Below are 22,380 nucleotides of genomic sequence, written 5' to 3'. Positions count from 1 at the left end.
GAAGTGACAATAGCTAAGGGCTGCCATGAGCACTGTTAGAATAGCTGCCAAGTCTGAGCCAGTTCCTGCTCTCAGGGGCTTCACATTTCACCAAGGTAGATAGCAAATTTCCAAGTAGCTTGTTGCAGAGGTATAACCAGGTGGATCTAACTTAGTTTTGGACTTAGGGAAGGCTTCCTTTCCTTTCGTCTAGTCATCCTGGAATAATCATTGTTTTCCTTTATGGTTACAGAAGCTTCACATTCTTTATATTTGCATCTCCATGTTTCTCCTGAAACATGTTCTTACATATTTGCTTACTCTTCTATTTGTGCAAATAAAAATGCACTGCTTTCAGACAATGGTCCCATTACATCAGCTCCTTCAACACGTCCTGGCAAAAAATGACGAATATAAGCCTCTTCAAAATTCAGGGTCATGCATATGGTCTTTAAGCTAAACACTTCAGGTCAGTAACCAGGTGTGTGGTGCTGATACAGAGATTTCCTGACCTCCATGGGGCTGGGCTTGCTGTGTCTGGCACTAAAAGAGATGGAAACTGAGGCCCATTATCTCATACCTGCTTCACAGTCTTCAGGAGATTAGGGGCTCCATCCTGCCTTGCTTGTGGAGCAGGGTATCTGATGACATTAATTTGACTTAATGGTTCATTAAGACATGCAATTGCTGGTAAATCCATATACACAGACTTGTGAGACTGGGCATTATTTTTAAAAATTTTTTTAAAAGTAAATCTAAAAGTAAAAGTAAAATTATTTATTTATACATACAAGAACTGGGATATAAGCCAGAGGTGCAGGGGTGAGAGGATTCACTAGAGACAGAGTGAGGAGCAGAACAGGCAGATCTACTGAAATATACTGCTGAGGGCAGTGGACACCAGGAGAGGTCTGCTGAGCCATGTGGGTCAGCTCCCTGGCCACAGATTGAACTCATGCCACAGTCCTTGGCGATAGCTTGATAGCACTGAGATTTTAACCTCTGCGTCACCAGGGAGGCCTGAAACTTGGCACTATTAATTAATGCTCATTGCTTTAGTCCCATTTTCATTTCCTGACTAGTAGGTATGGGGGTACTGTTCTGGTAGTTTCTTTCTCTTTTGCAATATGGTAGTCACTGTCAATTCATTTAAAATGACAGTTTCATGGCACTAGACTAAAAGCAAGTTGGCATTTGTTATGGTTCGTTTGCTGATTTGTTGAGGAAACACTGGTGTACACATTGTACATGTTTTAGGGGTAGGAAGAGGTATTTATGCATAACCAGTTCTTGTATGCATAAATAAATAATTCAACTTTTACTTTTAAAAAAAATTTTAAAAATAATGCCCAGTCTCACAAGTACAGGTTCACTTCTTTGTTATGGTTTTATTAACTCTTTTTTGGTGTGCTGTTTTGCACAGCCCACCGCAATCCTCATTTGGTTGAGTTCAGTTATTACATTTTCCTCCAGATTTTTTCAAAGTTGTTACTACATTTTCCCAACAGATGGTGCTGTGTACAACAAAAAGCTGCCTATTTCACTATTGAGTTCAACTGCTTTTGCCGTCTAACCTAAAACTCTTAAGATTGCTATTTGTCTCATCTGATTAAAGTAAAAACATGTAAGTTCAACTGAAATAAACTGATGTAGCATTTTTTTAACTGAGAAAGCTGTTTCTAAAATATTGATACAGTTAGAAAATAAATTATGGAAAATTCATTTTGTTACATAACTGATTCATTCTTCTTTTCCGGCCTCAGTTTACAACTGTACCATTATTGGTAAAATTATTTAATCTTACCTGAAAGTTAAGCAATGACAAAAAGTGAGAAAATATTTTCCTATAACTTCAGCAACATTTTGTATCATTATAATTGGAATTTGAAAATAATAGCATAACGTGTATGTCCTCAAAGCCTTCTTTTGATACTTAGGCAGCAATGATTTTGATTTTAAAACCTAATAGGTGTGTTAAAACAAAGTTTATAAAATGTCCACAGCAGCACTGTCTAATAAAAATAACTCAAGCACATATACAGTTTTAAATACTCTCATAGGCACATCAAAAAATTAAAAAATAGGTAAACCTAATCTTAACAATATGTTTTATTTAGCACCCTGTAGAACTAAAATACTACCATTTCAACATGTAACCAGTGTAAAACTTACTGGAGATATATATTTTGGGGGCTGTACTAAATCTTTGTCTATTTGGTGTATTTTACATTTGTAGCACATCTCAATTTATATTATCCGTATTTTAGGTGCTTTATAGCCATATTTAGCTAGTGGCTACTGTATTGGATAGTGAAGGACTTCAGCATTTCTCAAACTCTTCAGTTAGTAACCTAAGGATATAGGATTGTTCTGCTAGTAAATACTTCTGGGTCCAGCATAACCGCAAACTACAAAACATCCCTTGGGGTCTGACTTCAGAGGCACAATTTTAACATGTTTAATTGAACTCTGTGAGTTTAATTAAAGTAAAATTTTAATTAAACTTACAAAATGGATTCAACTCTATGCACTTTAAAGAGGATGTATTTTAGGGGGAGGAGAATGAATGTTTGTTTTGAACTATTTCTTCTTCCGAGGAAACATGAATTGACAAGTGCTAGAACAAGATACTATGTCTGTTGCCAATGAAGCTGCTCCTGCCACATGATACCTTAGTGGTAACAGCAGGTTATTCACACTCACACCAACTCTCCCCTGTGTCATTCTAGCCTCTTCCTCAATAGAGTTTTGTTAACACACCTGCTTCATTAGCATAACCAATGAGGCTTTGTTCCCTAGCTTGCTAGTGATGGAAATAACTGTTAATTCCATCTTATTTTGCCACTATAATTTTTCCTGAATATATACCATATCCTTTTGAGTCATACAAGCACTATGAAGTACCTTGATTAGCAATGGAAAATTTAAATAGCAGCTGACATTTATGTGACATTTTTGTTCCATGCAACGTACTTTTTTATAGGCATCCTTAATTTGAGAACATATGGAGCAAAGAAGTATTGTAGAAAAACAACTAAATCTGGAGTCAGAAGTCCAGATTTTCAAGATCTAGATATATCTATTCAATAGTTCCTGGCTGGATGGTGGTGCTGGGTGTCATTGTCATTGGTTGTGGTCAGGCTTTCCACTAGCCCTGCTGACGTCTTTGTAAGATTTGAGAAAGGGTATTCGGTGGGCACTGAAGGTACATGGCTTAGCAACTAGACAGAGCTGTGAGCAAACTAGAAAAGAGTACAGCTTTGTCATGCAGGCCTGATGGCTTGGCAAGTGAGAGAGGCATTCTTTCAGTCCCCACTTGCTCTCTGGCACAACTGTAGGAGCCACGGAAGCCATGGCTATGATTAACATCAGCTGAGTGGTTCTCATGTATCAGGCATCATGCTAAGAGCTTGACATATAGTAGAGCTCATCTGTTCCCCATTAGTTCCCTGTGAGGTAGCTTTACTGTATAAAGTTTAGAGACACTGAGTGCTTGGATAGGACCACACAGCTAGTATATGGAGGAGACAGGATGGAATTAGGTCTATGTGATGCCCACAGATGATGAGCCTAGCCATCACATTACACTGGACAAATCCTTCCTCCGCCTTGAAACTGTCTTTCTCTGGAGTTATTCTAATGTCTTCATTGTGTTCATACTAAACAACATATTGTGTTGTTTAGTAAAAACTAGTGATCAAAAATATTAGCTAACATGATTTTTAAATACTTGGGTATAAGATTTTTCAGAGAAGAGAGTAAAACAAAAATGGGTATGAAAGTAGTATGAGGCCTCCCTGGTGGCCTAAGGTTAAGTCTCAGCATTATCACCTCTATGCTCTGAGTTCCACTACTGGCCAAGGAAATAACCCACACATGGTGCAGCAGACCTCTCTTGTCTCGCCCACTGCTCCCCTCAGCAGTGTATTTCAGTAGATTTGCCTGTTCTGCTCCCAATTCTGTCTCTGGGGAATCTTCTCACCACCCTGCACCTCTGGCCTACACCCCAGTTCTCCTATGCACACAAAAAAAGAAGTATGTAGAACATAGAACTCATTTATGGAAAAGGGGGTTAAAAATGAAAAGTGAGCTAAGACTGGGTCATTCATCATAGATGATAAAGCTTAACTGTCATGAATGAAGGAAAATAGATTAGATAATATAAAAAAATGAATGATTTTTCTTTAAGGAAGTCATGAGTGATCTGGTCACTGATTTATTTTATGTATTATTTTCATCTTGCTAGCTTTCAACTACCCAGGAACAAGTTGTGGTGGGGGGTAGGGTAGAGAGGGTAGGCTTTAACATGAAAGCTGAAGTATGCTTATGCTTTTCTTCCCACAAGTACTTTGACATTCAAGGAAAAATAATGGTTGAATTTTTTCCAAAAGATTGATTTTTATCTTGGCAGTCTATTTGTGGAGGGGGGATGTGTCAACAAGAATGAAATATTTTTAAGAACAAGGAAAAGAATGGTGGTAAGTGGGGCTTGAACTTGGTATGAAATCTGAGTTTCATCTATATAATGTTTATAGTGGTTCTTTATTTTTTTAGTTTACTACATGAAGAAAACCACTATGCTTTAGCAAGTTAGTCCTTATTTTTTTTTTTTTTTCTCCAGAGTGCTTGATTCTTTAAACTTGGAAATATTTTCTTTTAATTGTCTAAAATAGAACCAAAGTTTATCTGGTCTTTAAAAATGTAGTAAAGAAACTCGATCTACTATTTCTATGATAACACACAGAACCCAGGACATTTGGTCATATCCTTGTTTCTTTAAGACAGCTGACAGGTGTCCTCAGTATAAGGTTTATTTGGGGCATTGTTTGTCTGAGTAAAGGTAAGACTAATTCCTATTTGAAAATTAGTTGATTAGGAACAAAATGAAGACATATTGCCATGAAATCAAGGAATTACAGTCTAAAAATAAATCTTAAAAAATTTCAAATTCTATGCCTGCTTGATAGGTCATACTGCAATATGTATTAAAAAATAAACACTATATTATTAGCATATTTGGTATTCTTGCTAGAATTGCACTGTCAAATGAACTAGCCACTGACCATATGTGACTATTTGAAATTAATTAAAACTAAACAAATATTAAATGACTTTCCTTAGAACCACGAGTCACATTCAAGTACTCAAAAATCACATGTGTCTAGTGATCACTGTTGTTACAGAATATTTACATTATGGTAGATAGTTCTGTTGGCAGCACTGACTTAGAATAGTCAATATTCTCCCCAGAATATTGTGACTTTCTCAGAAGATTTTTTTGAAGTAAATGATCTCTATAATTTTTTTCTCCTGTATATTAATCTTAGCAAAGCTTAGGGGTATAGGAAATACTCTTTAGGTAGTTATTTATTAAACAGAGGTTCTCCTTTCTACATATTCTCCAAGATTGAGTGAGCGCCCACATCAGCATTATGCCTGATGCTGGTGATTCAAAGATGATTAAGACATATACCCTGCCTTCAGGAGTTTAAAGTATCATGGTAGTTATCCATTAAAAAAGAAAGAAAGAAAATCCTTGTATAGTATATGCACATTTTCAAAATTAGTAACCTACTTTAGCATTTAAGAAATACTAGATACATAAAAATGCTTTGCTTATTTTTCTTAAAACAAATAATCTTTATGCAAAAATCCCTTTCTCTTATTCTCTCCATTTAAAAAAAAATCCCAAATCAGCTATGTTATACCCTAATTCAATTCACTCTCTTTGTATTGATTCTTTTCAACATTTTCATTATTTCTTTACAAATTTCTTGATAAGAAATGACCATATTTTATGCTTTAAAATATACAAAAATTAGAAATCTTAATTACCATTGCCTGTTACCATCCATCAGAAATCATTTGAAATTGTAGCTGGTATATAATATAAATATCACCATATCTATAAACACTTAATGTATGCTCATTAAATACATAACACATTTAAATTGACTATTCTTCTGGATTTTTAAATCTAGAGGTTTAAAATCTAACAATTTTCCTTGTTAGGTTTATTTCTTCTCCACAGGACACACTGTTATAAAGTAAGTAGGATAGAGTTAATAAGCCTTTTAAAACAGGTAGAACTATATGTCATTCCTGTGCTACTAGTGTGGTAATCCTATATAAGTTAGGTTGACTTCTCTGAACTTCAGGGCCCTCATCTATAAAGATTTAAACTGCATGCTTTGCAGAACTATGCTTTCTTTTCAATTTTCATATGTAAAGACATTCTGGTATGGTGAAGGACTGGAAGTTTTAAATAGTGATCTTTCTGTCGTATATCCACATGTTGAATCTCAAAAATTAACACCTAAAACCCATAATTTTATAATGCAATGTTACTTCAATAAAAATGTTAAGTATGATAAAAAGACATTTACCATTAATACACCATGAATGCTGGATCCAACTATTAGTTTTCTACCTTGCTATAAAGACATCTTCAATTTTATGGTTGGCTATTATTAACTGTGACTTAAACAAAACCTATGGGATGACAACTTTTTCTATAGAGTGAATATAATAATGATAATAGCTGATATTTATTAAGATCTTACTATATAACGAGGGCTTTATTTCTTAAGTACTTCACATACTTTTTTTTCTCCACAGTAACCCTATGAAATGAGAAGGTACTCTCTACTTGATGGAAGTAACAGAATTATAGGGATCAAGGAACTCGCCCATGGGTATCCCTCAAACACCCTCTAGTCTGTCTAGCTCCTTTGTTCACACTCTGGAACCATGAGAGACAGGGCTGGATGTATTCTAAAAACAATGAATGAAATGCTAAAATAGTATATTTTATTGGTATGTGAATTATATCTCCAATAAAATTTGTAAGTAAACCAACTGCTGAATTCATAGTGATTTGGAAGTCAGTATAAAGATCAGGTTCAGTTTATGATGAACTTAGTCCCTAGTGGTTTTATACATTTTTTTAGAAGAATCTGCATCAAGTAGCTAAGCTCAAAACAAATCTATTCCTAATGCCTACTAAGAAAAAGAGCTGTGATTCTAAAGCTTAGACATCCCGAAGGTATGTAAGAGGAATACTTGCCTACATATCCATTTATCAGTGTCAGGTCAAAGAATTATTGGATCACCACAGACTCCAATAATTAGCCTGAACCTTACTGCTTAAAAACTGATTATAAAGCAAGAGAAATTAAAAATTCATAAACTATTTCACATAATCTGGAGAAAACCTGAATGAGATGAAAGGGTCTGGAAATAATAATTCCAGAAATAAAATGGGAATGTATTTTCATAAAAAGTCTCTGCATGCTTTGCATACTTTCCATTATTATTTTACCCCCTCCCTACACATTTTTTAACTTAGAAAACTTTCCTGGGTGTTGGAAAGATTGATATAATTGATCAAAGGCTAAAAGAATCATCAGAATATCTGAAAAATTTGTATTGCAGGGAAATAAAGTTTGTTAGATTAAATGAAACTTCATGCCTTTCATCTAGAAAACAACAAATGCTTAGGAACCCAAGTCCCAGTTTAAAATACATACATGTGAAAATCAAGTACATTTTCCTTTAGTCTAGTCATTCGTCGGGGTTCAGACTGCAAGCATTTACAGAAACACAGAATTGTCATAGTTACCTTCATCCATGCCATTAAGTAATTCAGTCAAATCTTCATTTTTACTGTCAAATTGATGCTCTTTCCACGTTTCACCATTTTCACTTCGAAGAACAATAAGTTCTCTCTCTTTTCCTCTCATAGACCCAAAGTGAGGGATTTCCACTATGACAGGGCTGGAAAAAAAAAAAAACCACAATATTTTGCTGTCAAATTAAATACATTTATAGCATCAGACTTTAAAAAATGTTTCATTAATAGTATTCTTTTGAAAATCAGAGGTGCCACTAAGGTTGGGAATTTCAAAGCTGCAGAATCATTTACTAATCAAATAATATCTTAAAGAGCCTGAAAACATGCCATCATTCATTCATTCACAAACAATTCACAAGGGCCTACCATCTGTTAGGCACTAGATTTAATGGTGGGAAAATATTCAGCACATATAAACAGGAATTTTGTATCCAGGAATTGAAAGTTACTAAAATAGACCATAATGTTGGTCCATTTTTAAAAGCACAATATGTATGTTATATTATACAAAATGCTAATGATTTAAAAGGACACAGTCATTTTTTAAAAAAACAGAAATTCTGTAAATTTCCTATTTTGAGTGATTGATGATTTTCCCCCTTTGCAAGAAAACAGTCGATGTAACAACCCTCTCCCTCCAACAGTCAGTTTCCATTTCTTTCAAGGCCTGTATAGTTAAAGACAGTTTGCCTGAGTTTCAATTTGAAAAATGGTTGTGGGCAGCTTAATGTCTAATACTAATGTAACCTGCATTGGAGTATTTAAACTTTCTGAAAAAGCACTTGTTGGTTTGAAATGTCACCTATTGATTTTTGACAGTGTCCTTTTGCAAAGGAATGTGAAAGAACGGCCAAAAATTGAGGATAGCCAATCAAGCCACAGAAGTAATTTTGTTAAATTTTAACAAACATTTTAACATTCTATCGAATGCTAATAGAGATGAATGGAAGTAAGCAGATCACAATCACACACAGTTTATGTAGTTGGATTGTGCAGCTTTATTTTATGACATTTAAGTAGACAGTATCGTTATTTTCCTACAGAGGTTGTATGTCCTATAGCTCTTACCCTATGTGTCTATATCCATGTGATAACAGAAGATACAGGCTTAGTAGGTAAGAGCATAAAAAGGGGTAGCAGTTGCAATGGTCACTTAATGTAAATAAAAGCATGTGAATATTTGATTACAGAAGTATTCATTTAAAATGGTGGACACATGATATTACTTTTGGGAAAACAATTCTAATTCAAATTAAGGACTTGAAAAATTTTTTAAATACCTTCACTTTTTGATAGGTGCAAACAAAATCAACGATTAGTAATAGGGCTAATAATTTTCAGAGTTATTAAGATATTTACATAGTTTTAGACACACCTGATGATTAGACAATCACTTTATTTTAGAACTAGATACAATCTTTGCAGGTTAAAGTACCAGATACTGTCTCTGTAAGTATTTAAGGATTGTGGCTTCATGTAGAACATTCAACAATATTGGAAAGAAGACGGTATAAACAAGGTCTGTGACCAGGTGAAAGCCAAGCATAACTTTTCATCACAGATTCCTTCATGCAGACTGCCAAGGCAAGTACACTGACCAACAGATAAGCAAACAAACAAATACCACACATTTCAGCTTAAACAAAACAAAACAGTTAAATAACTAGCATATTCTACTTGCTGCCTATTTGGTTTTCTTTAAATATCTTGTATTCCCAACACTTGTCAAAATCAGTTAACTTATGGATGAGTTTTCCTTCTCAAAGTCCATGAAGACTATTTAGTACTCATAAGCACTTTTTAAAAAAATTGTAATTACACATACACATATATATGTACATATATACCTATATGTATATATGTATATATATACACATACACACATCATTTAGAGAAAAATGTTGATTCAAAGCCTACAAATCTCTTACATTGGGTTAAATAAGACTGCTCATCTGTCTTAGAGACTATAATATTCAGTAGAAGCATTTGAAATTAAAGAAAGGTTTACAAATGCACAAAATTATGAAAGCAGAACACTTGCAGTGAATTCCACATGCTTGAAAAGCACAAGAGGGAGCGGTGCTACATTAAGTCAAGCCACTATGATATTTTCTTCTTTCAGTGACACACATCAACTGAAAGCATTAAAAACTTAAAAAATCAAAATAAAATTAAGACAAGAATAAGACCATGGGTGTGACAGAAAAAAATTGAAAATGGAAAGAGAACTGTAGACATTCTGTATCTTGTCTATAAAGATCCTACCCAATAAATTTTGTTCCTTGAGGCCCAAGCTGCAGGATTCGGCTAACCAAGCTCTCACCCTCATTTACAGGGGGAGGATTGGTAGGAAGATGCAGTTTACTGAATAACATCCATGCAGCAGGAAGAGAAACAAGAAGGGGAAATTGTGAACAAACTGTCAACGTGACAGAGCCTGCCTGAATTGCACCCAAGTGCCACCTCAGAAAATGAGTTGTGTTTTTGCTTTCTGTAAAATACTACATCACCATGGGTTATTTCCCTGAAAATTATCTTAAGAAACAATGTACCCAAAGGAGCCATTTATTCAGTGGGGTCTATATTTTTTCTAAAAGTGGTGCCTTGACTTCTAGGGGAGCTGTTGGGGTTCCATGCACTCACTGAGCAGAGAGCAGGCTTCTTGGTTAGTAAAAGCTTTGATCAGCAAACTGAGTTAAGGAAGGATTAGCCTATGAGATTTTCACAGAATTAGACAGCTTTGTGACCTCTGACACGAGAGATGGGCCCGATCAAAATGATCCAGCTAAGAGGCTTTAATAGCCAACAACTTGAGTTAACAAGGGTAAAGAAAATCAAAGATGTGGTATGAGGGCCAAGATTAAAATCGACAAAAAAAACTTACCCTAAAAATTGTGCCCCTGCAGGACCCATTTCTACCAGCCTACTGGCTAATCCCTCTCCTTCCACCATGGGGGGTGGGTTGGCCAGTTTATGTCTCTTTACCAAACGGCAGGTGATTCGGGTGGGAGCTGTACACTTGCGCGGAGGAATGATGATTCTCATCCCGTGGTGACGGCTTCCTCTCATGGAGCCGCCTCTTGCGTCCACCATAAAGCTAACCAGAAACCTGAGGGAGAGGATCAGAGGCCAAGTCAAAGGGAGGGACAGATCATTTTCACAGATTTTGAAATAAAATATTCAAGTTTAAAGTGACAGACAATGTAGCTAGAATTTCCTATCTTGAAAAATAAATTGAAAGTAAATACGGTGGAGTCACATCAAACCCATATTTAACTTGTGCAATGGGCCAAAACTGAGACCCCACCACTTATTTCTGGCGGAACATGGCCTCCTAACAGAAGTTTTAACAGATGTGCAAATTGAAGGATAGGGAATGGTTCAAAATTGGAACAAAATATAGCTAATAAACGACTGTCATGAATTAAAAGCAAAACCACTCTATGTGGTCTTTTGGGGTGATTTAAACTATATTCAAGTGTGGCTTTGAACTATAAAAGCTTTTAGCCAAATGTCGAGTATGGAATCTCTTTGTAAGTAAGATGAAACTCCACGGTATGTCTTCACATGTACAACTCAAAATGAATGTATATTTAACCATACAAACACTCTAAAATTTACTATCACAAAGCAGAATAAAAGACTAAAAGTACAAGATAACTAATTTTGCTAGGCAATTTTGATGGAATGGGTTTTCATCTTTTCAATAAAAATTTGTTTTAAAAGCTGTTTGAAAATAACCTACATTTGAGTATCTGTATAACAATACAAAAATAAGTTCAACTTTTTAGAAAATGTCTCTAAATTACATAATTATGTCCCTGGCTTTTATTTGAAAGCTAATGAGGAAAAAAATTTGCATGTAAGTATGAAAATGTAAAGAAATTGTGGTGTATGTGGTAATTCTTGGTTCCTGCAGGCACTCCTGGAAGAGAAAGCAGCCCTCTGCATGCTCTCCCAAGTCTTAATATTTGCAACAAGGACCAATGAGCCCACTTGTGGAAGGATGCAGTTCAGACAAATGTGTATCTCTTTATTCTAATGTTCCTGTATAAAAATGTGCTTATTGCTGGGACAGCACCAAATGTTGCTAATTATAAAACTGAATACCTACAGTCCTGTTTGGGGGAAAAATAATTCTACCCATCAGACTCTCCTACTACTTATCTAAAAGCAGTTCTCATATCTTGCCAACATATTTTAGTACCCTGGATGAAGGTCTGAGGTGGGGGTCCTTTCCTAAACAGTGATGCCTCTTGACCTGGGAAGAGCAACATTAACAAAGCAAAAGGACCCGCAGACCCCATGGAGAGGCCACAGAACGGGAATCATTTTTCAGTCAATTCGATTTTCAGAACCGACTCTTACCATCAGTGAGGTGCAATCACCTTTGCATACTTTTGCTCCTTTTGGGTTTAGTCATTTTCTTCTGGACTAACGTATCCATTTTTTATAACGTTCTACCAACTTTGAGAAACTGGAACTACTATGATACTCAAAGAAAGAGGGAAAAAGACTAAGCCCTCCACAACAAAAAAGGAAACAAAAAAATACTCCTGTGTAGTCAAAGACAAAGGTACTTGTTCACATGAACTGTCTTCACTGCTCAATGGCACAAGGCTTACTTAAACTGGTCCAGGCAGACTACATTTTCTTAGACAGCTACACATGCAACAGTAACAAAGGCAATATGCAAGATGGTAAAGAAGCCTAAGATAAAATTCGATCTTTCTCAACATTTAGTAATTAAAAATCTTGTGACTGGGAAAATAACATGATGAATTAAAAATGAATCAAACTCTGGGCTGAAAAATTCAGTTGTATTAGTACAAATAAACATTGGAGTGTTTATACTGAGAGGGCCATGTTTGCCCTGGCAACAAACAGCTGAGTCTCAATAATATAGACTGTGATTCAGATCAGGTCTGTCTTGTTCACTGCTTGACGTGCAGAGCTGAGCACAGTTCCTGCACACGATATGCACACAATACATGTTTACTGAATAAACCAATGAACAAAACTATTTTGTCCAGCATATTTAGAAACTGCCTAGGCAAGACTTGGTTACTAACAGTAAAGAAAACTCATAGCTTAACAGTCTGAAGGTAATGTAAAAAGGTTATCTCTGTCAGTGGAAAAATATCCCCTGCTATGAAGAACACCAGAATGAAATGAGAAAAACATGGCATACATAATTTTAATGACAATTTGGAAGACTCTATGTTTTGAATAGTGCCTAGTGCACAGTTGGTGCTCAATAACAATCATTAATTGTTTTAAAGTTTTCAACTTTACAGAGCCAACAGACTGAGGAAGGTGGGAGTATGTTAATCAGAAAATGTGTCTTATTATTCAATAACATTACAAAATACAGTGACTTGTTTTCCAAATTCATTCCTCCAGATTCTGTGTAAAATAAAATTTCATGCAACATAACTTATAGAAACAAATTAAAAGGTGAGGGTGTTTAATCATACTGGTGTCTTACTAATATTTAAACTATAGCAGGAATTATACAAATAATCCTAAAACTAACACATTTGTTTCTAGTTTTAGCAAAGGCAGATGACAAATGCTGATACATTACAGACATTGACATGATCTAACTGTGGGGAAAATTCACATAAATTAAAAATACAAAAAGAATGGTTCACATAAAGGACACAATTATCACCTTGAATCATACTGAGGAAGTGGAGAAGAATAGCTGCAAAATAATTTAGAAAGCAAATGGGAAAAATTAATGCAAAGTAATTAGAAGCAAGCAACAGAAAATGTCAATGATAAGCAAAGGAAAAATAAAAACATCAGAAAATGAAACCAAGGCATCTGGCATTTGTGGGACAGCCTAGAAAAATATTTGCCTCTAGTGACTGTATAAACTATAGTATAGAGGTGGCCTTAGTGAAATATTTCCAAGTATAAACCCAGTTCATGTTTTCCTTTTTAAATAATCCCACCTTGTGCATTATTTCTGCATTCCTCTACATGGAATTTGTCTTTAATAAAGGGAAGGTAAGATAATTTGCATGTTCAAATACTTCATTCTAATGTATGGGAAAGTTCATTTCTCTGCTTATTAGCCTATGCTCTCCTCAACTTGCAGTTTACTAAATTACATTAAAGACCAGTACTTTTCTTTCCTATCGAAAGAGCATAAAGCCTTTGTTCCAGATCTTTGTAACTGGTGACAATTTACCAAACTCGATTTAAAGAACCCTTCGAATGTCTGCCTATTCAATGTATCTCTTGTGTTTTCTATTTTCCTTCTTAATGCTAATTTTGTTTTGCTTTTGCAATCTTAGACCCAGAAACATATAAATTGTGTACTTATTTAAGCAATTTGAAAATTAATATTATTATAATTAAAGGCTTTTCTACTTGAGTTAATGAAATGCAGTATTAATGACCATCAGATAGCTTATAGTTTATTGAACACTGTCATGTAAATTATTTCCACTAATGACAATGCTATAATTTGTTTTTCAGAATTGTGGTGTTACAAGTCAGAATTTTCTAAGGGTATTTTTACTAATCTTCAGCATTACTCTGATTCTTAGACTCTTCACCATGTAAAGTGAAGATAATATTATCTCATAGTATCATTTTAAAGTTCAAAGTAACATTAAATGAGATAATACATAATGCACAGCACATAAAGAAGAGTACAATGCCAGGCACATGGAAAGCACAAAGTAAATGTTACTTATTTTAATTTATTTTAATTACATGAGCACCTTGCAAATATTATTGTTCATTTCTTTCATTCCAGATTAATCTACCCTTGCCCTGGATCACATCTAATGCATGGCCTAAATGCCAATTTCAGAGGTGAAAATACCTTGAAATTTTCATCATCTTAATGATTTCTACTCCACTTGTATGGATATCAATCCAAAGTTTTACCTACAAGTGAAGAATCCAATATCTAAGTATACATTGATTATGCACTAGGCAGCTAAAATAGCTCCTCTTCTAACTACTTGCCTCAAATTTTGCTAACCAACAGGGTTTGATGTGGTTTTCATAACTGTACTTCTGTGGTATAGACAATGGTCATTCACTTTTCTAAGGTGAATTCATTTTAGTTTAAAAATTAATTTTAATTTTAGTTTAAAAATTCAGGTAATGTTTCTTATTGTAACTTAATGAAACTTAGTTACAATTTGGTAGCAAACTTGATCTGCAGGTTCAAGTTTATATCTTTTAAAGGAAAAATCACACAAATCATTTGTCAAATCAAAAAACCTGTATTATAGGAGGGGAAAATAAACACCAGAGTTTATTGCATATTTAAAATTAAATATTTGAATGAAAGTTTTCTACATAAGAAGTAAAGCACCAAGGCAATCAAACAATGAGGTAAGTTAACATCAGTACCTATATATTTAATTTTTTTATTGGAAAGGAAAATCAGAGAAAACTTCATTTGCATAAAAGGAATAACTTTATTATTGATTAGAAAAATTAAAATTGTAGCAGTACCAAAGTAGCCAGGAAATTTTTATGCACTGATTTAATTTCCTATCCAACATTGTGCTTTCATCAATATATACACATTTGCTTAGAAGAATATTAACTAATGACTTACAAATGTGTCGTATGTATTAAAAAATCCTTCAGAAGATCAACAATTCATATATATGAAGCTTGTCAATGTGAATTTGTAACTGCAAGTGATAAATACAGTGTTAATAGGATAAAGATATTTGATTTTCAGGTTACTTACCCAGAATGAACAGGACTTGAGACAAGATTGACATTGTCCAGGGTATCTGCAGCCCAGCTGTAATGTCTAAGAGAATCTGAATCAAATTCTCTTGTAAATGTTAGATGCTGAAAAATAAAATGACATATTGCATCAACAACTCACAGAAGACTGGTTTCTCTACCCATAACATATATCTTTATTTCTCTGTGAGTCCTATAGTCTAACTTTCAAAATACACAATTTTCAATTTATGCCCTATATGGATCTACATTGAAGAACAGATCCAAATATTTTCAAGAAAGTTAAAAAATAGTTTATTGATATGCTATATTCCAACCTTTTAACAAAGCACCTTGGGTGTTTGACATGGCAAAATTTATCACAGTGCAAATTGCATCCATACTTTTAAGCACATCAACACATTTCCAGATTAATCCCACAATGACTGTAAAGTTCTTCCTCAAATCTCAAAGTGAAAATTAAAAGTTCAATCTTGATGACTTCTGTTTCCAAGTGGGACAGAATACCTAACAGAAGCCTAGTGTTGCTGCCAAGTAAGTCAGATAAATATGGAAATCTTCTCTGAATGCAGCAGAGACAGCTGGGGCAAGAAGAATGATACTCAGGGAGGGGAATAACTTAAAGGGTCGAACTGACTTGGTTGCCATTTTTAGCTTTGGAACTTTTGTCAATTACCACACAGTCAGAATTTACGTTTTGTTCCTGTAGAGGCTGCTGTTGGTAAATAGAAAAACAAACAAACAAACAAAAAACCAAACAAGAGTGTTTTGGTAGAGATTTGAGTGGCCTCAAGCGTGGTATAATTTTTCACTAAGAACATTTACTGAATTCCGGACTGTGCAGAGCAGGAAGCTAAAACCTAATCAGAATCTCTCTGAAAGGCCCAATGGAGCTTTTTGGCAGTTTCATAAGAAATAAAAAACAAATCTAGAGTTTGGGAATTGTGAGGTGAAATGACTCAAAGATCACACCTGAATTTTGAATAGGACCTTGCAGGGTGAGGGACAAAACCAGAAGCAGTTTGAGCTTATGAGGACTGGAAATCCACCTCATATCAGGGAAGTCTTGATTGGATTAAGATAACCATTCACCAATCCATTAGCCTAGGAATGGAAAGGCAAATCCTCTATGGAGAACTCTATCATCATCTAGTGTGTTGTGTCTACAACTTTCTGTGTGTCATGTCCAGTGTGCCATGGATATTGCCCAGTATGGTCACAATTTATGGACAGAAACAGAAGCAAACTGGATAGGTGCTATAAACAGATTTCTAGGTCATCCTACATTTTGAAGTTAGCTAGCAAGAACTTTACAATAACTGCAAATAGTATGTTCAATAGGGAAAAGAAAGTAAAAGGTGGCTAGTTCAACAAAGCACTAGAATATACATAAGAATCAAATAAGCATTTGTTCACTCCTAAATATGATGTCAGCTCTTGACTAGACACAATAGAAAATAGAAAATGGAGGCAAAAGATTGGTTATTGGAACTGTAAATGGAAAAGCATGCAACACGGATAGAGTTTATGAAAGGATGGAAAATACAGAAAACACAGTGAAAGGTTTTTTTTTTCTGTAGAAGAACTGGGGTTTGGCCAGAGGTATGGGATTGTGTGAGAGGATTCACCAGAGACGGAGTGGGGGGCAGAACAGGCTGATCCATTGAAATACACTGCTGAGGGGAGCAGCAGGCATTTCATTACCCAGTGCAATGTTCCATGCCCATTACTTCAGTAGAAATCACTGATGATGAGCCTCCATAATGCAGGGAGCTTCCAATACACTTAATAGGAAGCTGACAGTCCAGAATCACTAGACAGTTGAGAAAAGCATCTAACATCATAAACAAAATAAGCAAACAGAACAAAAATAAAATAGAAGAAATAAAGCTTGAAAATTTTTCACTTATCTCCAAAAAGAGATGAGATCTTTTTAAATCTGTGAAACCATTAAACAGAAAAGTCAAAGGGAGTAACAAATATGACAACACTGAAGTTGAACAACAACAAAAAACACCTAGAAATTAGGTGGAGATTTTTCACAATAGAAGACAGAAAAAATAAGAAAGCGGAGGATCAGTTCAGAAAGTTCGTATCTTCTTGTCCATCCAAAAACCCCTCCAAAAATCCAGCTCTAGAAAGAGAAAGTAGTTAGAGAAGAAGAAATCAAACAAACTAGCTCTCAGCTGACGACCTGAGTTCCTACAATAAAAGGAGCCATGGAGGGACTAGCACTATGGATGAACATAAATCATCATGATGTCCAGAACTTAGACAAAAAGACCCTACAAATTTACAGAGGAAAAATAGTCAGAGGTGGTAGACTTACATCAGACTTTTAACAGCAAACAATAGGTAAAGGCAATGGAGCAATTCTTTTAATATTCCCTGAGGGGAAATGATTTTCAACCTATAATTCTGTAACTAGTTAAATCTTAAATCAAGATATTTTCAGATTTCAAATCTCAAAAATGTATGTCCAAGCATTCTGCCAGGAAACAATTAAAAGATGTGCTAATCAAAATGAAGAACTAAGCCAAGGAAAAGTAAGATACAGGGTCTGAGTTGGGGACACAGGGAATTTTCATGGTTCTCATGAACGATAACCCAGAAGGCTGTTTGTGTAGTGGGCCTACAAGGAACTTGACAAATAAGAACTCTAGGAGATGAGTTAAACAGATGAAATAGATGAAATCTTCAGCATACCTAATGACTACAAACATAGGAGATTTGCACAACTGGGGAGGCGTTTGTGGGTTTGAGCTAATGACATGTACAGAGCACGCTGAAGAAATGAAGAAACTCAAAGGAAAACAAATATTGTGCCAAAAAGAAAGTGCAACAATAATATACATCACATCTGTGAAAAACAATTACATAGAAATAACCACAGAAGCATTAAGTAATGATATAACCAAAATAAATACAACTGTCTTGGTGAAATGGGGGGGTGATAAGTGTACATGGTAGGAAAGAACAGGTGTTTAAAAAATGAAAGCTTCATTTTCCATTTTGGGAATGCAAGAAATAATTTCTGAAATGGGAAAAAAATCAACAAGAAGCAACATAATACATTTTAGAGATACAGAAGCACCAAGCAAGTCAGCAAAGATTCTCTAAGTTGTCTTAAAGACTAAAGTTGTATAGAGGGATTCTGTTTTTTTCCTCCTCCTAATGAGAATGTGTTGTAAAATGACATGATTGTATGTGTAACTTTGATAAATTACAACTTAAACTTAAAAAAAAGCAAACTGTGAATTACAAAGACAAAAAAGCTGTGCAATCAAATTGAAAAATAATTTGTAGAGCACTATACACAAGTCACTGTCTCATTGAAATCATAGGAAAATGCAAACATGAATGAGAAATAGTTTTCTCTGCATTCAGTGAGAGGGGATGCATTCAGTGGATGAATGTGTGACAATGTTAGTAAAAGTCCCCAGAAATAAGATTCAAACACCCAAGGAATAACCTATCATTTTGAAATTTCCTGAATTCTATCTGCATTAACCAAAGATTGATGTTAGTTTTAGTCCTTACGAATTTTTCTGACTTTAGAGGCTCCCAACCATTCAGTAGGGGAAATATTTAATATAAAGTGGGTAGGACTGTTCACTTTGCTTTTTTTTTTTTAATATAGCAAACAACAATGCCTAAATTTGGGGCCCTGACGTTACATTTTAAACAGGACCTATTTCTTATAAAACATTTGAATAAATAATACCACTCTCTTTGATAATTACAGTAAATTATTTACCTTTGGTAGGCTCTCTTAGAAACATGCAATGGCAACATTAATTATTGAAACGAATTATATCACTCAAAAAGGTATCACCGCCATCATGTATTATTCATGGAGGCTGGAGTGTGCCTGCTCCCTGGGATTCCACTTTCCTCTGAGTCCTTGCCTGACTCTTACACCCTCCCAACTCTGCTGTTCACTGAAACATTGTCCTAACACCAAAAGCAAACATACTTGTTCAAAACAGTGAGTTTTATGTGCCAATATTTGTCCCTGATTTTTTTCCCCATACAGTTTCACTTAGGTTAATGAGGAAACCTAACAATTTTAATAACCTAATTACATACAAACAAAATGCTCTCCCTTCAGTGCATTTGTCTAAACACAGAATACGCCAATACAGCTGAGCCAATGGTTTTTATAGAAAGAGAATGAATGAAATGGTAGCTTCAATTTCTAAGCTCTCTGTCACAAAATTCTTATTTCTATAGACTAGAGTTTTCTTAAAATTGAAATGTGAAATTTGGATTATTTACTTATTTTAATAAAGGAGTGAATTTCAAAGTGCACTGACATGTTGTAGATATCGTTACCAACAAATTTAAACATTTTTCTCCATTTGGTTACTGAATGAAGACATTTAAAATGAGAAGTAGGATATCACATATGATGATGTCTTAAATATATGAACTAGAGTTGGCTTTTAGTTTCTTACAGTAACTGGAGGTGTTCCTGGGGTTTAATGGAAAAGCTTGGCTTTGAAGTTGAGTCACAGATATGGATTTCTCCACTTGTTATTGGAGAACACTTATTTTCCATGTCCAAGTTTCCCATTTTGAAAAGGCAACTCAGTTATGTAACTGTCCTTGTATATTCACTTTGACTCTGGAAATGTGGAGTGATTTATCTCTTGGAGAAGCAGCTGAAAGACTCTGCTTATAGCCAGCTTTCACTCTTCTGGGCTTAATTGGTCACAGAGAGATCACACATCTTCCTCTGTTCCCCCTCCAAGCCCACCTCTGTGAGGGGCACACCTACCCTGAATGGCCCTGCTGACTACTGTGTTAGGGGATTTGCCTATTGCAGGGATTCAGTTAGCAGGCCCACTTGGCTCAGATACCTAATCTGGTCTCCATGATGAATAAAGGAGATACATTTCCTTTGATCTTTCACCATCTTTTTGAAAAACCCCTTTGGAGGTGACCCAACACCACATGCTGGTTTTATGAACTTTAGTATACTTCTTAACTTTTCCCAGTCTCAGTTTCTTCATTTTCAAATTGAGAATTGGTTAATAAGAAGATTAAATGAAAATGTACATCAAAACTCTGGCACCAATGCCAAGTGTTGGCATGGAATGATAATGTCTCCTTATGTAAAATATTTTCTGCTTTTCAAAGGATGTTCATTTATATTAACTCATTTGATAAAGATCTGATGATCTGTAGGGAAAAAACAACAGAACCAAATATATTCCAGTGTTACCACTGATCCTTTACAGCTATATACACAGGATGCTTATATCAAACCAATAGAGCCCATTCAGTTTTAAGAATGTGCATTATGTAAAAATAGACAATTATAAACCAGAGACATCTTGCAAGGGAGGAGGAGGGAGAGGGATCAGAGGGAGAAAGGGAGGAGCACAGGAGACTGAGGTGAAGGTACACGGGTGCATTGGTGAAGGAAATTCTATGGGGACTACACCTGAGGGGGGTGGGGAAGCAAATATTCTTTAAAAATGAACAATGATGTAAAAAAAATAAAAAATTATAAATATAAAAAAGAATGTTATTATGAATGTCTAGCTCTTATTGACTCAGAAGTATTTAGATTCTTATGTAAACAACAATATCACAACTTATTGTGCATCAACTCAATGTCAAGAACAGAACTAGCTCTTTACATTCAATTTTTCTTTGAATTCTCTGAACCTATTAGCCCTGGGAAGCAGCATTTACCCAGTTTGCAGATACAGAAACAGAGAGTCAGAGAGATATTTCAAAATTTCATAACAAAAAAAGTCAACCCCTAGCACCTGGTAGCTTCAATAGTTCACTACATTAAGGAGACTTAAAAGTCTTACAAAGGCCTTTAACTCCATGCCAAAAATGAAATAAGCATGTTACTTTTCATCTTAGAAGTGATATCAAGGCTACTATTAAAATGAAAACACACATTATTCAATAGAGTCCAAGGACTGACTAATGATGATATCACTGTCTCCAAGAGCTTAATATTTTCCAAAAATAGTTTCTCACTAGCTCATTCATCAGAGGAAAGAGGAGAGCAAGTACACACTGGCCTACAAACAAGGACACACCCAAAGGCCCAGGTCTGGAAATAATGTCCAGGCATAGAAGAAAGAGGCAGAAGGCAAAATAGTGCTCACAAAGAAAAGAGAAATCCAATGAAATCCAGTATTAGGTGATTCTACAGGCTACTGGCAGCTAACACCTCAGCCCCTGTACAGGCTTTTATCTGTTAGCTCTGCTGCCCCTAGGAGCCAGCAGAAGGTGGTCTTACATTAACTGGTGGCTTTGACATACTGATGTAACATGCAGGCTCATTCCTGTCTCTTTTCAATAAGAAATCACATTGCAAAACCTAGTGCATCTGGTCTAGAAAACTGTAAGCACTATTTCATTGATAAACAGCTGGATGATGTCAGAAGACTGGGAGTTCAGAAAAGGGCTTGTCCAGGATAACTTTACCCTGTGGCCACAAATTAGGGCCAAGGGAGGGAGACAAGAACGTCTATTCCCTTAGACAAAGAACAGGTGACTTGGTTTTGATTTAGGCTGCATCACTTTATTGACAAGTGCATGCAAAATTCAAAATCTTACTGAACTTCTAGTTCAGCATTAGAGAAATGCACAGATGATATTAAATGCCCCATTCACTCAGAATAAAATGACCCAAGTAATATGAAAACGATCTGAGAATTGTAATTGCTACGCAAACAAAATGATACATGGTAATTCAAATATGCCGACTTTATAGTTGCAAACAACTTATTTCTTAAAGTTATAGAGAACAATGCAGTCCTCTAGGTAGTTATTTAGGATATCACGTGTCTTTTCAGAGCACAGGGAGCAGCCTGGTGGACTGGCAAACAATAGCAGTGTTTGGCATGTGCAAATACTGGTCTAAACATTGACACTTTCCATGGTGAATATGCTTCACTCAGCTGCCACAATGCATGTGACAAGTGGCACTTTGTTCTCATAGTGAACAGCAAGATGAATTCAAGCAGTCATTTGACCTAAGTTCTATTTGCAGTTGGACCACCTAA

General features: G+C 35.3%; 1 protein-coding gene across 4 annotated transcripts in view; it reads right to left on the bottom strand.

Moving 5' to 3' along the window:
• The window catches only part of ANK3 (ankyrin 3), a 322,189-nt gene that overhangs the window by 57,760 nt on the left and 242,049 nt on the right, over positions 1-22,380 (bottom strand). For all 4 annotated transcript variants that reach the window (XM_054690069.1, XM_054690067.1, XM_054690068.1 and 1 more), the window contains 3 exons: positions 15,342-15,448; positions 10,497-10,721; positions 7,601-7,755 (listed from right to left, as the gene is read on the bottom strand). In XM_054690069.1, the coding sequence (XP_054546044.1) occupies positions 7,601-7,755; positions 10,497-10,721; positions 15,342-15,448 (487 nt within the window). The remainder of the gene's footprint in view (positions 1-7,600; positions 7,756-10,496; positions 10,722-15,341; positions 15,449-22,380) is intronic.

Source organism: Talpa occidentalis, unplaced genomic scaffold (assembly GCF_014898055.3).
Source record: "Talpa occidentalis isolate TD23 unplaced genomic scaffold, MPIMG_talOcc4v2.1 talOcc4.8, whole genome shotgun sequence".
In the NCBI taxonomy this organism is placed as follows: Eukaryota; Metazoa; Chordata; class Mammalia; order Eulipotyphla; family Talpidae; genus Talpa; species Talpa occidentalis.
Note: the sequence above shows the minus strand (reverse complement) of the source record. Positions and strands in the feature narration are given on the sequence as shown.